The sequence below is a fragment of the Chlamydotis macqueenii genome, chromosome 6 (genome assembly GCF_036417535.1).
Source record: "Chlamydotis macqueenii isolate bChlMac1 chromosome 6, bChlMac1.mat, whole genome shotgun sequence".
Classification (NCBI taxonomy): Eukaryota; Metazoa; Chordata; class Aves; order Otidiformes; family Otididae; genus Chlamydotis; species Chlamydotis macqueenii.
The window spans coordinates 12,858,253-12,873,634 of record NC_141561.1 but is presented as its reverse complement, the minus strand read 5'-3'; the positions used below and the strand labels follow the sequence as shown (position 1 = coordinate 12,873,634).

General features: G+C 45.4%; 2 protein-coding genes across 2 annotated transcripts; one reads left to right on the top strand and one right to left on the bottom strand.

The window, feature by feature from the left end:
• Positions 1-209: 209 nt before the first annotated feature.
• Positions 210-4,960, bottom strand: NIFK (nucleolar protein interacting with the FHA domain of MKI67). The gene is made up of 6 exons (XM_086750740.1): positions 4,763-4,960; positions 4,562-4,687; positions 3,531-3,639; positions 2,647-2,858; positions 1,871-1,951; positions 210-798 (listed from the first exon to the last, which is right to left on the bottom strand). Exons 1-6 carry the CDS (start codon positions 4,949-4,951, stop codon positions 622-624), a joined length of 894 nt encoding a protein of 297 aa, XP_086606866.1. The 5' UTR covers positions 4,952-4,960; the 3' UTR covers positions 210-621.
• A 391-nt stretch (positions 4,961-5,351) lies between these two features.
• TSN (translin) lies at positions 5,352-14,008 on the top strand. The gene is made up of 6 exons (XM_086751443.1): positions 5,352-5,442; positions 5,522-5,615; positions 10,327-10,423; positions 11,156-11,271; positions 11,973-12,052; positions 12,415-14,008. Exons 1-6 carry the CDS (start codon positions 5,377-5,379, stop codon positions 12,649-12,651), a joined length of 690 nt encoding a protein of 229 aa, XP_086607569.1. The 5' UTR covers positions 5,352-5,376; the 3' UTR covers positions 12,652-14,008.
• Positions 14,009-15,382: the final 1,374 nt, after the last annotated feature.

Below are 15,382 nucleotides of genomic sequence, written 5' to 3'. Positions count from 1 at the left end.
AGGGTTGGAAGGCACTGGCTTGCTCAGGCAGCGTGGTGTCCTACCTCTGCCCTGGACAGTACAGGCAGATCTTGCCTGATGACAAACAGGAGATTAAATTCAAGGTACGTCTTCCTCGGGGAAAAAAGTCCCTCATCCTCTGCTACGTGAGCACTCACATGAAACACAGACATTCAGTTAAATGGAAGAACCACTACCAAGAGTCAATATAATTGAAAAATGTGGTTTTTGTTTTTTTTTTATATATAACCCATCATTAATCATAAATGTAAGATACAGCCCACGTCAGTGATTTCTGAATGGACAGCCCTGCATTTTCTTTCAAAACATTGAGTGCTAGAGACAAATTACAGAATTAACTAAAGGTTCTGGCACAACTGTGGGCATGTCACAGCACGGGCTCTTGTGAGCACAATGTCAAGAAAATCTTCAAAGGCAGAGAAGACCATAGGTCCCCTGATGGCTAAGGAGGAGGGGGAGAAGTTGTGAGTAGATTCCTTGCCCAGGAAAGACTGAAACAGTCAAGAGGAACCGACCCAAGGCCGCAGAACCACTGGAAGTTCCATCTCAACAGTTTTGGAGTTGAGGAAAAACATGGCAACAGCCATCAAAATTTTAAGTCTATTTCTGGTTCTTCAGGTTCGGTCTTTTTCTTGGCTGCTTCTTTGGTCTCTGCACAGTATTCTTAACACTGTCGGGGGGCAGTTTGAGAGTTATTTCATTGTCCTCTGCGTCATCATCCGCCTGGGAAGATTTCCGGCGCTCGAGCACTGTTGGAGTACAGACTGGAGTAGGATCCTGAAGAGATCAGAAAAACACGGTTCATTGCAAAGCATCTGCCAGAGGAATTGCCACTGCCTTTGTGGTACCACAAGGCACTTCAGTCCAACTCTGCTTCCGAACTTCCACGTTAGGCAAAATTGTTTTCTTTTTATAACTAGCTATTTTTGTAGACAGTATTTCTTCAGACAAAAGTGTCATCTTCAAAAAAGTATACGTGAAAGGCAAATGTAAATTAATTCACATTTTCTAATGTGTCATTATGCACGTTTACTTTCTAAACTTTACATTTCCTGACTCAAAGCACTAAGGAACCCAAGAGGAAAAGAATCAGGGAGGGGGGGGGGGGAAAAAAGTATATTTGAGACTGGCATATAGAAATGCCACACTCAAGCCCACAGCACAGCTAAAACAACCCAGCTTCATGATCTCAGTAAGTTCTCAGAACTCAGTTGACTGAATGTATGATTTATCCCGTTTTGCTCACAACCAGCCCTGTCCCAATTATCAAAAGTAAATCCAGTAACATTCAAAAAACCCCAAAACCAAACTCACAACAGTGATGAAACGAAACAGAAATGTTAACACCTGAGAGATTTTTCAGACTGTCAGTGCCCTTTCTGTCAAGACATTATAACGTAGCGCAGACCAACAGAAGGATGCCAGCAAGGAGATGATTTAGTACCAGTTCAAAGCACAGATGTAGGCGGTGTCCAGGTGATCGTTCCCAGCACCGTGTTTCTCCTGCCTCAAGTTAGTGCTGAATAGCAGAGGCTGGCAGCAGACACACCGCTGCCTGGATGTACCTCAGGACAAGCACTGCTAGTCACAGCATGCTGAGCAGAAGCCTCTCCTGCTAAACACTCCCACGGGTGCAAGAATTGAGAGAATCCAACCACCCTCCCCTGTTCAAGAGTGTCAATCCAGCTCAAAGGAGCTACTTTTGGCACAAAAATCTCTCAAGCAAATACTATCCAGGTTTCCAGGTGCTGAAATTAACACAAAGAAACCAGTTGCAGACCTGAAACATCTGCCCCAGCGTGAATGGTGGGGTGTGGTGCTGGGCACCACCAGGACTGTTTGGTCTTACCTGGCTGCTCAAAGAAATATTCAGTTTTGTCTTCTTGGATGTTTTAACTTTTTTTCTCTTTATCGAAAGTGGCTGTGCAGCCTAGGAAGCAAAACAGAGCAGGTGGATCACTACAAACCTTCTTGTGTGAAGATGCAAACAGTCAGTTAACACTTTATAGGTTTTTTTGCTTCGTAACTACAGACTCTTTGCTAAAGCAATTAGGTTTCAATTAACAAAATGACGTATGGTGCCACAGAGGTGATGTGGTTTGAACAAAATCACCAAAAGCAACAGAAGAAAAGCTGCTACTGTGAATTTTTAAAAAAATATTGCGTTGAACAGTACGGCTTAAAATTCAAGTCCTTCACCCAAGCACTCTGCAGGTGAGCAATATGCTTGGTTAGCTTAGGCAAGGTCTAGGGATGGCAGCTCTAGCCTTGGGACCTGCCTCCAAACACCAAACTCCCCACAGGACCTGGAAAAAGCCCTGTCGCTCTTCTGCGACCTACAGACAAATATGAAAACCACACGGTATTCAACTGTTTATACCAACAGAAAAAAAGGAATGTCTTCACTTATTCACTGCTGTAAAGATAAACCCACACGTACACACAGTACAACCCAGCCACAGCACAACAGCTGGAGCTTCTATACAGCTCTTAACCCAAGTGAGTCTCCCTGGTGCTCAGCCCTTTTACCAGTTCCACACGAAACACATGATTTTCTTGTATTCAGCACAGCCTTAGAAACACATTTTGCACAAAAAACACTCATTGAAATGATGCCAAACTTACAAATCCTGGGAAGTCGTAATCGAGCCCCTTTTCAGCCAGCCTCTTCCGTAAAAGCCTCTCCTTTCGTAGCAGCCGCTTTGTCATCTTTGCCTTCTGAACGAGCGAACGTATCTTGTTGTACCGCCTGACGGCTGGCTGAGAAGGCTTCAGAAACATCTTGTTACTGCTTTTGAAGAGGTTTTCATGGACCCTTTCAGGAGATATGAACTGACCTGTATCATAAACGTATGACATTGAGTTACAGCATAGCTACCCTTGTGACCAAAAGTACTGCCAGAACGCTACTCAGTTCTCGTTATAACACAATCCGCTGCTACGGCAGCGCACTAGTACGGCATTTTATGAACACAGAAAATAGAAAGTAACAAAATACTCATTAGTAAGAGAACTGATGAAGGATGGGTGGAAAAAAAAGAACACTTTTTTGGTTTTACCCAGAAAACAGTCAGAGAAACTTGTTTTTCAAAAGTTGATGCATACACAGCTCATAATACTTTACAAAGCAAGTGTTGCTATGACCATGTCTGAGAAACTTGCTAATTTCATCAATCGTTTAATCAAAAAAAGCGTCTTATGTCTTAACTGCACAGACAGTAGCTTCAACAATTATAAATAACAGAATTTCTACATTAAAGGAACTGTCCCCACAGCAAACCCCACCACTCCCTGATACTTCATGTCACACCATTACACAACAAGCGTTATCAGCCTAAAGGGAAAAAAAACATTGTAGCAAACAAGAGGGTGCTGGGGATGTTAATCCTTTTGGGACAAAACTTCATTTAAAAAAACCCTCAAGATTCTCCAAAGAGTAAAAAAATTAACACAAATAACTATGAATTTCCTTTGCACGTTAGAGGACTTACAATTCAGCCTATACTTACACTTTAGCAGTCGTTCAGAAAACAGGTAGTTGTTCATCGTGTCTGCAACGATCTTAGCCACGTCATCAGACTCAAACTCTATAAATCCATAGCCTTTGCTACCTCCAGTCTGCAAGCAACGACAGAAAGAGATCTGAAACAATGCTTTGATACCTGAAGAATGAAATTAAAATTATTTTATGCTTCTGAAGTTATAGCCCATTCTCAGCTATACACAGGTGAAATCAGTTTTAGCCCTAAATCAGTAAGACATTATTTGTAAACATATACTTGCACATGAAACAAAACTGCTCACCAATACTTACTTGTTAAAAAAAAAAAGCCGCCCTGCATTGCTATTGTTCTGTTGCTGTTCCCAAGGGTAATCAACAGTATTATAATGCAATGATAAATCCAGAAGTGAGAAGTTAAATTTATGGAGCACAAAGCATCAAGAAAGCTAAAATGGAGTTTCTTCCATGGCATTACACGTTCTACCTTGAATTAGTGTATTTTGACAACACTTCTCATGTAAGCGTATTTACTTATGGAAAGCAGGGGCTACAGTAACTGCCACTGAAACTGTTCATTTGCTGTCACAGAATCACAGAACGGTTTGGGCTGGAGGGGACCTTTAAAGATCACTGAGCCCAACCCCAATGCCTCGTAAGCTACCGGAAGTTATTATTTTTAGGACAAACCACTTCACACGGTGCCCCCCTTCGCCCACTCATGAAACTGCAACGCAGTTTTCCACGTGGTGCGCACCGGAGGCAGAGCACCGGGCAGACGGGCGGCCACACACGCAGCCGCCGGAGACGCCTCGGAAAGGAGTTAACGGAGTTCATTCACCAGATCGGCAGCCTGCGCAAGGAAGAAGCCTCAGAGGCTCGAAGGGACTGCACGGCCCGGCCTGGGGCAGTCGGCTGCAAAGGCTGTCTCGGGCACTTCACGAGCAGTGGCGGCGGGAAGGCAAACCGCCAGGCTCGGAAGGGTCCCGGGCTCTCAGCGAGGGGCGGAGGCCGAGCGGCAGGCCCAGAGCGGGGCTTTACCTTCTTACTCCTCGAGAGGCGGAGCCGCGTCACCGTCCCGAACTGCTGGAAGTACTCGTACATCTGCGGCTCGCAGAGCCCCCGCGGGAGGTGCCCCACGTACACCACGCCTGGCGTCAGCTCCTCCTGCGGGGCACAAAGCAGCCGCGTCACGGCAGGCCCGACCCGGCCGCCCCCGCCCCGCCACTGGGCCCTGCTCACCTTGGCCGCCCGGTTGTTGCGGACCCGCTGCACCTTCTGCTGGAACTCGCGCTGCAGCTGCGGCTCCAAGGCCAGGAACTGCGCCGCGGGTGCCGGTGTCGGTGTCGGTGCGGGTGCCGGTGTCGGTGCGGGTGCCGGTAGGGGCGCGGCCGCAGCCACCTCCGCCGACGCGGCCTCAGCTGCCGCCATGCTGCTCGCCCTGCCGCTGCCGGAAGCGCGTCACTCCCCTCGCGCGCGGTGTCGCGCGGCGGCAGGGCTGCAGAGCAGGCGCAGAGCAGCGGGGCGCTGTCTCCTAGCAACGGGGCACGGCGCTGCCCATCGGCCCCCCCCCCCCCCGCACGACGTCGCGTAGCAACGCGGCGCCGTCACCAGGCAGCAGGGCCCTCGCGCACGGACACCTCCCACCCCCGGGGACAGCAACTCCCCACGGGCACCCGCCCGCGCCGCCCCGCTCTGCCATCCCCTGGCTCTTTCCGGCCGCTCAGGCACTGTGCAGGGCAGGCCGGCGCGGCGCGGCGCGGCGCGGTCAGGCAGCGCGCGCGGCAGCCCCCGCGCCGGCGGCACAGAAGGCCCCCTGCGGGCGCGGGAGGCCCCGGGGGCGGCGGGCGGGCGCCATGTCGGTGAGCGAGATGTTCGTCGCGCTGCAGGGCGCCCTCACCGCCGACCAGGACATCCGCGAGGTGGGCGTGGGGGCGGCGGGGGGCGGCCGGGGGGGGGGGGAGCGCGGTGCCTCGGCTTGACGGCGGCCTGTGCCCGCAGGAGATCCGGAAGGTCGTGCAGGCGCTGGAGCAGACGGCCCGGGAGATCCTGACGCTGCTGCAGGGCGTGCACCAGGGAGCCGGCTTCCAGGACAGTGAGTCCCGCCCGCCCCGGGGCAGCGGGGAAAAGCCGGGGGGGTCGGGGAGAGGTACCCGGCGGGGTCCCCTTTCCCAGGCTTCAGTCGCGATTGGGCGCTCCTGCGCGGGCTCCTCAGGCGCTGCTGGTCGCGGGGCAGCGGGAGGTTTCAAGCCGGATAAGCAGAAAAGCTGCCATTCGCCCTCAGGAAACACCATTTCTGCCCACCCCAGCCTGTGTTTCCCTGTCTCGGTGCAGAAGAGTGTGGGTTTTTTTACAGCTGCTCACTTTCTGGATTGTTGAATTGGCTCATAGGTTTCCCTCTAAGTGATGTGCCCATAGGTCTCTATATTCTGCTAATTCTGCCATCAGCTGTTGGGCTTTTGCATCTGTATCCCTTTCCTCACTTCTTCACCCTACCCCCAAAAAGCTGTGATCCTGAAGCTCTGGAGGGTGCTCAGGATGAGGTGGGAAGGGGGGACTTTGGTTTGTATGAGACTGACTGTGTGTGTATAAAATCTGCTTGGTGTTGCAAGACATAAATAGAACTTGCAGAGGTCGATAAAGCAGGAGCTGTCTTTGATGTATGTTTGAGTGGCAATTGGAATTGTTTTGGTTTTGGTTTTTTTTTTCTTTTCATTTTGAGGTTGAGGTTGTAGCCTGCCCGGTTCCTTACTTTCAATCCAAATGTGTTTAAGACAGAATGTTTCTGGGCCAACCTGTTTCCTCCAGGGCACAAGAGCAGTGCTACAGACCTAGATGCTGAAGTGCTCTTTCTGCTTCTCCACCTCCATTTTTAAACTTACTGGTGAAACTACAGGAGTAAACAGTTTTTTTTCCCTTAAATACTTAAAAGTATTTTTTCAAGTCAATTAATATTTCCTGAGAGAAGCAGCATCAATTCTGACTTTCTTGGAGACCCTTGAGAGGAATCTGGGGAGGGGAGACATCTGGCAGGCCACCCTCTGAAGGTGAATAGAAGAAGGAACCTCACCAGGTGCCACTTTACTCACCTGCAGAGCCAGCTGGCTGCTGCCAGCCTGATGATGCTCACCAGCACCCTGGCACTGGAGCTGGAGACCCAGGATTTCTCTGGCCTCCGAGCAGCTACGTGTTTAGTAACGTGCAACCCTGGAGGTTTGAGCTCTGCTGGCAAGTGCAACTTCCACCTACTTACAAAATCAGCAGTGCTAAAAATTAGAACTTCTAATTTACACAAACATTCACTCATTTCTCCAAACTGAGCAAACCTGTGCATGTTGGACAGTTGTTTTGCTTGGGTATCAACTTCAGGGGTTGCTTTCCAGCAGTTCATAGTAGAGATCTGCTTCTGGCTCAGTGTATTTTCACTTGATGTTTAATTTCAGGAGAGGGGTGGTCTTGGAACTTGCTGAGTCTGAGAAGAGATTTGTAGTAGTTATACTAAAAAAAAATTAGAGAGAGAAGGAGAAAAAAAAAAAAAAACACCTCAGCTTAACTTTGGTAATATCAAAGATAATGAATGCATGCTTAATTAATAGGCTAGGAGTTAACTCGTGATGACAGATCTGTCAGTTTGTCATCAATTCCAAGCATAATAACGTCAAGAAAGGTTTAGATGAATAAAGGTTTTCAGCAGAATAATACAACGCCAATTAACAGAAGCACTTGTCAGATGTCATGTTTTAGACTACAGTTTTATTTGATAGTGGTTGTAGTTCTGCGCCTAAATGGCTGTTTGGCTCACTACAGCATCTCATTGTTTGAGTCAGTACCACATTTTGACTAAGCAGCCAGAATGATTCTTCCTTAGTAGATTCAAAAGGGATAAACAATGACTCTTGTAACTGTGAGAGAGAGGCCGATTCATTCAGTGGAGTTCTGGCTAGACTTGGTAACATCAAGATTTTTTTTTTAGCCATATATTTATTTATTCCAAGATGTAAGAAAAACTATGAATAAACTGTATTGAACTATAAAAATATTAAATGATAAATGAACTGTATAATCTAATAACTAATTATTTAAAAAGCCAAAATACTGTTAATTACTACAAGTTCACAGGTGACAGTAACTAATGGTGGTAGGTGACTGTAGCTGTGTGGCGGTGGATGGTTTAAGCTGGCACTACTGCCAGCAGAAGCTGTGTTGCTTGTTGTGCCTCCTCCCTTGTGCCAGCGCAAGTGGGAGATGACTTTTTCTCCCCCAGCCTGCTGGTTGATCCTTTGTAATTATTCTTGCATCATCAAATGAGGGAGAGTGATGAAAACTCAGGGAGACAACGGCCAGCCAGTGAACACAGGATTTGCACCTGGCTGAGCAATCTGCCCTCCCACGGGGAAGCGTGAGCTCTGGTAACAGAACTATGGGATAGTTGGCAGTTCAGTGAGGGCAGTTCCTGGTACCAGTCAGTGGTATTTAAAATGTTATCTTGCACAGTGCCTTTCCTCTGTTCTCTGAGGACTTAAAATACCTCTTGGCTAGAACAGTTTTTATTGAATTTTTCATCTAACCTCCTTCACCATGGGGCAGCCACCTATCCACAGACAACAGCTGTTTTGTGGTGCCGGTTTCTCTGTGGTGTGTCCTTGCACCGAGCATGAGACTGTGTTTAGCTGTGGGATAAGTATTTTCAGTCATAGCCTTTATTCAGCTGCGGGAAAGGGAAGGAAAATGAGTAGGGCCTCCGGCCAGCAGCCTCCAGAGCAGTTAAGAGAATCTCTCAGCTTCTGCTTCCTCTGCTCCCTGTCCAAAATGGAGTTTGAGAATTGCTCAGAAAGGCAGTGTGTGTTGCAGCCTGTTGTTAGCTGACATGAGTCTTGAGTGACAGGTAGGATCTTTAGAGGCTGAAAGTCACCTTAGTATGTCTTTGCTCTTGAAACACGTTACATCAAGTTTAGCAAAACATCAGCGGCGACATCCAAGGATGCACAAGCATAGTCTGAAGGTGGGCAGTTATGTGCATATCATTGGGTGCTGTTGTCTGAACTTTACAGCAGAGATTGTTTATATTTGTCACAGGTTCCTTTGTCAGAAGCCAAAATGAAAATTTATTCCTTACTCTGTCCCCAGCTGCCATGTGACGGCTTGCACAACTGAAGCAGAGACCATAGTTTGAGGATCGTGTTTTAAGGGCAACTGTCAGTGAGCTTCACACATGAGCACTTTTGCTTTCTGCTTCTTGAAGTTTTTGTTTTTAAATGTCCTCTTTTTTTTTTTTAACAGAAATTATGTTTTATTAATTGAAAGAAATTTTTAAAACACATTTAAGTGACTCCTACTAGGGCTTTTTGATAAAAATAATTCATCACAGCTTTCAAATCTAGCTTCTGTGGATCTTGTTTAAATAATCCTGGCTTCTGTACATCAAGACACAGGAGAGCCTGTCAGGTTGACCCTCCGCCTTCCCTGGGTTGTGACCAGGATTTCTGAGAAGGCTGCAGTTAAGAAGTACTGGTGTGATTAGTTCTGTCGGGCCCTGGCACGGCCGGTGCAGTGTGGCTGTAACTCGTATCAGTAAACAGGAGGTGGTAGAGGTGGCAGTGGGTGGTATGTAAACAAGAGGCCATTTCTCTGCAGAGGTACAACATACATTGGACAGGCTAAAACCCAGTTCCTTCAAATCCATTGCTTAAAGCAGGAAATGCATTTTCCTGAAGGGATGTTGCATATAATGTAACCTAACTCTGATCAATGAGAAAAAAATATCAGCAGATTTTAAAATGGAGAAGGAAAAGTTGCTTTTTCTTTGACTGTACGAGCCGTTTGGCGGTGCTGCTTGGGGTGTGTGCTTTCTTTGGGGCCAGCTGCTCTGCGCAGTGCTGTTCTGTTTGTGATCTGGTTGGTGCTTTTCCTTATAACCCGCTGCATTAGAGTGCTCTCCAGAACATTTTTTCCTCTTTGTGTAACACACGTACAACCCAGCTGGCACCCCTTTCTCTTACTGTGTCCACACAGCTGAAGCTCAGAAGTCCTGTTACCAGCTCATGCCTGGTCTCTGCTGTGTCCTTCCTCCTGCAGTGCTGCCCGTAGCCCTGCCACTCCGGAGTGGCTTGTAGCGTGGGGCTTCACCTGGGTCACTGCTCTTGCTGGCTCACTCCCTTGCCCCCTGGGATCTGTTGCCGTAGTCTCAGCTCTTCTACATTTGCAGACCCTCAGACGAAATTGCTCCTCTGCTACCTCAGATGAGGTCTTGCACTCAATGCTTTTTTCAGCCTTTCTCCATCTCTGCTTGTCATCTCTCCTTCAGCATTGCTTGTTTGTCACCCCACTCAGCGTGTCACCAAGCTCCTTTGCTCGTTGGTCTGATCCATATCGACACCACATCGACTTTGTGTTTCTCCGTTCCTGCCTCTGTCTGTTTGTATCCCCTGTTGCCTCAGTCTGTAGGCTCTGTGACCTTTCCAGTGTTTTCTCTTGTCAGTGCCCCTTACAGAATGGGTCCATGACATCAGTTTTACAGCAATAGTAATTATCCATGATTAGCAGTGATTCTTAAATAACACTGGGACATCTTCGCTCAAGTTCAAAACTAAGGACTCGAGCAGATTAGACAGCCCAAAACTCAGTATTTGTCATCTACCTGTGTGAGTCATGGTGCGACAATGAATATTTCTTGGATTGGTTTGAATGTCAGTAGACTATGTGGGACAACAAAGGAGCGTGCATAGCGCTGTCTGCATTAGAAAACTCCCTGTTTACAAAACCCTGTTCTCTGTCAAGTACTGAATGTTGCGCTGTTTCTTTTTCAGTACCAAAGAAATGTCAGAAGGCTCGTGAACACTTTGGTACAGTGAGAACACAGCTGGAATCTCTGAAGACCAAGTTTCCCACTGATCAGTATTACAGGTGTGCAGGATCACACACAGCCAGACATGGAGATGGGAATTGCCCGGGCATATTTGGCATCATTACTTTGGAAGAATGATTTAAATGTTTATGGGCCCAATGCTGCTTTCTGGTTGAAAACTAAATCATGGTAGAGAAGTGAGGTTTTTATCAGCATAGATAAAAAATACTTTTGCTCAAACACTCTTTTTATAGCTTTTCACTGAAAATATCCAGTATTTAATTCTTTTCCGAGAAACCTTTTTAAAAAGGAAAGTCTAAGAAATAGATGTTCTATTGGAGCTGCTCTTGCTTCTGGGAGCAGAGCATTTGCTGCTCCATTAATTTCAGTTAAATTAGGTTTGGGGCATTTCTGAAAAGGGAGCTCTAAATCTGTCGTGAAATGGCTGCTTAATACTGCAGATGCTAAATGAAGTTGTCACCTTTGTGTTTTGTTTGCTGCCAGAAGGGGACAGTGTCTAGCAAGAACATTTCAAAGAACAAGAATCTTGTCAGCTCAGATCTGCTGACAGCAGATGGGAGGGAAAGCCCTGCTTATCTTGTGGGCATGACAACCTGAAAAACCCCATGAATGGAGTAGGTGTGTGAGAGGTGCCAGCAGAGCTCGCAAAAAGCTATGTGTAAAAGTGGAAAACGTAATGTATACTTCAGATATTTAAAGTACTTGCTGCCTAACTCTCCAGTAATAGATGTTAATTATTTTATACCTTGACTTGGTGTTTTCTTCAACAGATTTCATGAGCACTGGAGGTTTGTGCTTCAGCGGTTGGTGTTTCTGGCAGCATTTGTAGTCTACTTGGAGTCAGAAACATTAGTGACCCGAGAAGCTGTTGGAGAAATACTTGGGAGTAAGTTAATGTTGTAACTGAAGGGAAAAAGCTTGTGATGTTTTTAGATGTTGTAGCTTTCAGAGGTACAGGGAAACAGCAGAACTTCATTTCTTCCCAAGAAACAGACTCCAAAATGTATCTGGTATTTGATTTCATTATGTAAACAACACATTCTTTTAGAATGTGGAAATCAGCAAACCTAATGTGAACAAAAGTATTTATTTGTTAATAAGTTCTTCATCAATGAAGATTATTCATTCAGATGGCATAAATCTATGAAAATAATAATACAAAGATGAGAGGTTATGTTTCTCCCTTTTTTTTCTTTTGGTGTTTAAAAACTGCGAAAAAAAAAGAATTTTTTATGCAGTAAGATAACTCTGTCCTCCCAGAGCAAAGGATTTGAAAAAAATTCAGGAAAATATTTTTCTAAAAAAGAAATACAAACTGCTCTCCTATTTATTAATGTAAATTCAGTTATTCTGTTGGATCAATTATAACCTATTGCATGTCCAGTTCAGGATGTATGAGATGCTAAATTGAAAGGCTGAGAAGAGGAAGTAATTGCATCATGTACAGGAAAAGGCTGACTTTTATTTTGTAATAATATTTCATAAATTTGATATTTCAAATTAGCTCCAGGAAACAAATGCAATTTCAGCTCACTGGTTTTGCTCATGTTCAGTACCACCTGATTATCACTCTGTGTTTCATCTTAGTTGAAGCTGATCGAGAGCGGGGCTTTCACCTGGACGTTGAAGACTATCTTTCTGGTGTATTAACTCTTGCCAGTGAGCTGGTAAGGAAGATATTCATACATGTATTTGAATTGCAACTGATCTACAAAAAAAAAAAAAAAAAAAGTAATGTGCGTTTTAACTTTCCCAAGTTGTTCCTGGAACTTATGATATGCAACATCTTGATCTGAACTTCTAGCAAAATGCCTCTCTGCATGCCAGAGTTGTTCCTCACTGATATTTTAAGTTTTAAACTAGTCACTTGATTGAAAATCCAGATAATGGTCAACAAAAAGGTAGATCTAGGTATAAATAATCTGCTTGGAACAAAACTGCTTCATTTGGTGAAGTAACTGATGGGAACAGTGAGGTGATTTGGGTGGTTTTCTGTGCTGATGTTCTCCTGTGCATCTCCCTCTCGTAGGCCAGACTGGCAGTGAACAGCGTCACAGCTGGTGACTATTCTCGCCCTCTCCGCATCTCAACTTTTATCAACGAGTTGGATTCTGGCTTCCGTCTCCTCAACCTGAAGAATGACTCCCTGAGGAAACGTTACGATGGCCTGAAATACGATGTCAAGAAAATTGAGGAAGTGGTTTACGACTTGTCGATCAGGGGACTCAATAAGGAGGCAACAGTTGGTGCGGGTGGAGAGAAATGAAGGATGCTCATTTTAACAGCGTTGCCGATTACCTCAGATGGTTGCCAATTTAGGAGGCGTGCTAACAAAGCCTTTTGACAGTAGTTTAGAAGAACTGCAGTTGAAAGCTGCTCTCTATTTTCTTACAAAAGGTGTAGTACGGGTGTTAGCTCTCAATGTTTTGTAAAATCATGTCTAGATTAGGGCAGGACGCTCTGTTTCCAGTAGAATTCCTCTGTCAAAACACACGGTGCCGCTCTGTGCACAGCAGCAATAGTAGTCAGTAACTCCCATGCACCGAAATTCTCATTAGTTGTGTAGTGTTGCTTTGCTGCTCTGGCAGCAAAGTGAGGTGCTTCAGCTGTCTCTGCTCACACACCTTTAAGATGTGTGCACAGCTCAGTGCAGATACATGTTTTACAGAACACAGTGTGTAAATATCTATACATTTTTTTAAGACACTGATTTTTTTTTTTCCTTTTTGTTTCTTAAATTTTCACCTACATCAGTAAGGTGAATAGATTTGCATAACTGTTTATTAACCAGAACTTTTTAAATGGTTTCTGTATGTCTCCCCCTTAATTGAGGAATTGGTGAAAATATTCCTGAGAATTTCTCCATTGGAACCGGTAAATTGCACCCAGGCACATCTTTCTCTCTCTCTTTTGGTTTTTTCTTTTTCTCCAAGATTTTTGTTTCCAGGGAGAGCAAGTTTTTCTCAAACATCTGCTCTCGCTGACTGGTATCTGTTTTACTGACATAACTAAATGCTGAGTTTTTAATATGATTGTTTGCCTTGAAAACTCTGTGTAACCAATTTTAATTCTTTTTAACTACCAAGGTTTCTGAATAGAGAAGTGTTAGCTGATAAACTGCAGGTAGTGTCTGAGTTTCAGCAACCTATATGGGCCATAATTGTACCTGTGTCCTATGATTTAAAAAACAAACAAACAAAGCACCACACCAAAACTGTAGTTCCTGTAGTAAAATGTTTGTATCTTCAGAAAAGAGAAAATTACTAGTTTCAGATACTTTGCATGTAAGGTGTTTGCAAACACCAACAGCCTCTTTCATTTGTGTAAATGGACAGACTCATACCTCCCAGGGTGTTTGTTCTCTTGTCCTAAAATGACTTTGAGTTTTGCCATTCTTCTCCAACTTCTGGTGCTGCAGGAGGGTTAAGGAGAAAAAACAACTTCTTTAGGAGGAGGAGAACTTCCAGAGGATGAACAAAAACAGTCAAGTTTCTGTGAGTTTTGTTAGTGTTTCAGTTTGTTAGCAAAGATTTACCACTGTTTCAGTTAGGGTTTTGTTTTGTTTATTGGAAGAAAATGGTTTCTTGGTTATTTTGGCCAATAAAAGCTGTTCTTTGATTTTGGCCATTTGGTAACTGCCTGTTGTCTGATTATGTGTTGTTGTTTGCTTCCCTTCCTGGGACCCTACTCTGAAATATCATAATTTAAGTTCAGCCTTCAGCTGTACATGGACAGTCATAGAATTCCTCAGTTTGGCTGAGTGCTGGTGAATGGCATGCTCTTAGCTGCTGGCGAGTGGAGCCCAAGTCAAGCTGCACGTAGTTTTCATAGGCTTTTAAAAAAAATTTTGATCGATTTCACCAAGTAAAACAGGAGAGGTACGGAGGAGTTTATCGTTACCAAATCCAAGATGTGGCATGGTTGATCTTCAGAGCATCTCATAACCTTTCCTGTTTGTCCTCATCCTTTGTATCTTATGTCACATAACGGAGGGAGATGGTAATATCCCTCTTTCACAGCTGAAGAAAATGAAGGTGTAACTTCCTGAGCCCCATGGCAATGAGACCAGCTTTCAAAGTAGAGCTTTGTTCTTGCCCTGTGCCACTATTTGCTGCTTTCTCACTTTAACACTGTGGAGGTGGGAGGAAGGAAGGTGCTTAAGCCAGTTCTACTGCCAAAACCAGAGACTCGTGAAACAACACCCTAAGGCTCTGAGACACAGCCGTGAAGACCAAGGTCACACAGGAAATGTGTGGGAGCAGGGGAGTTAAAGGTTTCCTGAGCATCAGTCTGATGTCTCTCAGGTCGGAGTGGCACGCGGGACTGGGACGTGAGGCCACGTGACCAGGTGGGTTTCTGGTTGCAGGGCGGGTGTTTGTTAAGACTTTGTGCTGGCTTGTGTCCCAGGTGCTCCGGTTGCATTTGGTAACGCAACAGGTCTGATTCCTGACATGGGATCCCGTGTGCCTAAAATGCAGCTTTTCAATAGATCCTGGATCTGCCAGCTCTTGCATCTTACGTGGTTTCCAGGAGCTGGTGGTGATAACAGTGCTGCACCACAGACGACAGGTGCAGAGGTGCAGATACTGTGGGAGGGACAACTGGAAAAGCAAGTCTCTTACTTCAGAGCTTACAAAGTTTGCAAGGTGTGGGATCCTTCTAAGGCTCTGTGGAGAGCAAGTGCCTAAGAAAGAGAAATTCCAGTGTTGTGTTCCTGGAGGGTGTTTAGCGAACACCTCATTCTTTCCAGTTCCTAGGTTTTGGGAGAGCCTAGCATCTTCCTCTGGAAAACTATCATTTGCAAGAGCCAGGCTGCATAATGCATTCCCAAGCCAGGTCTGAGGAAGGGAGAAGAAATCTAAACTTTTCCCCTAGGGCTGCAGCAGGGAAATATGTGGACATGCTTTTTGTACCTTCCTCTGCACAGAGGTAACCTGTAGGACCTTGTGGCCCTGATTGTGAATCTGCATGTTACTCTGGCCTTAAATGGTAAGTTG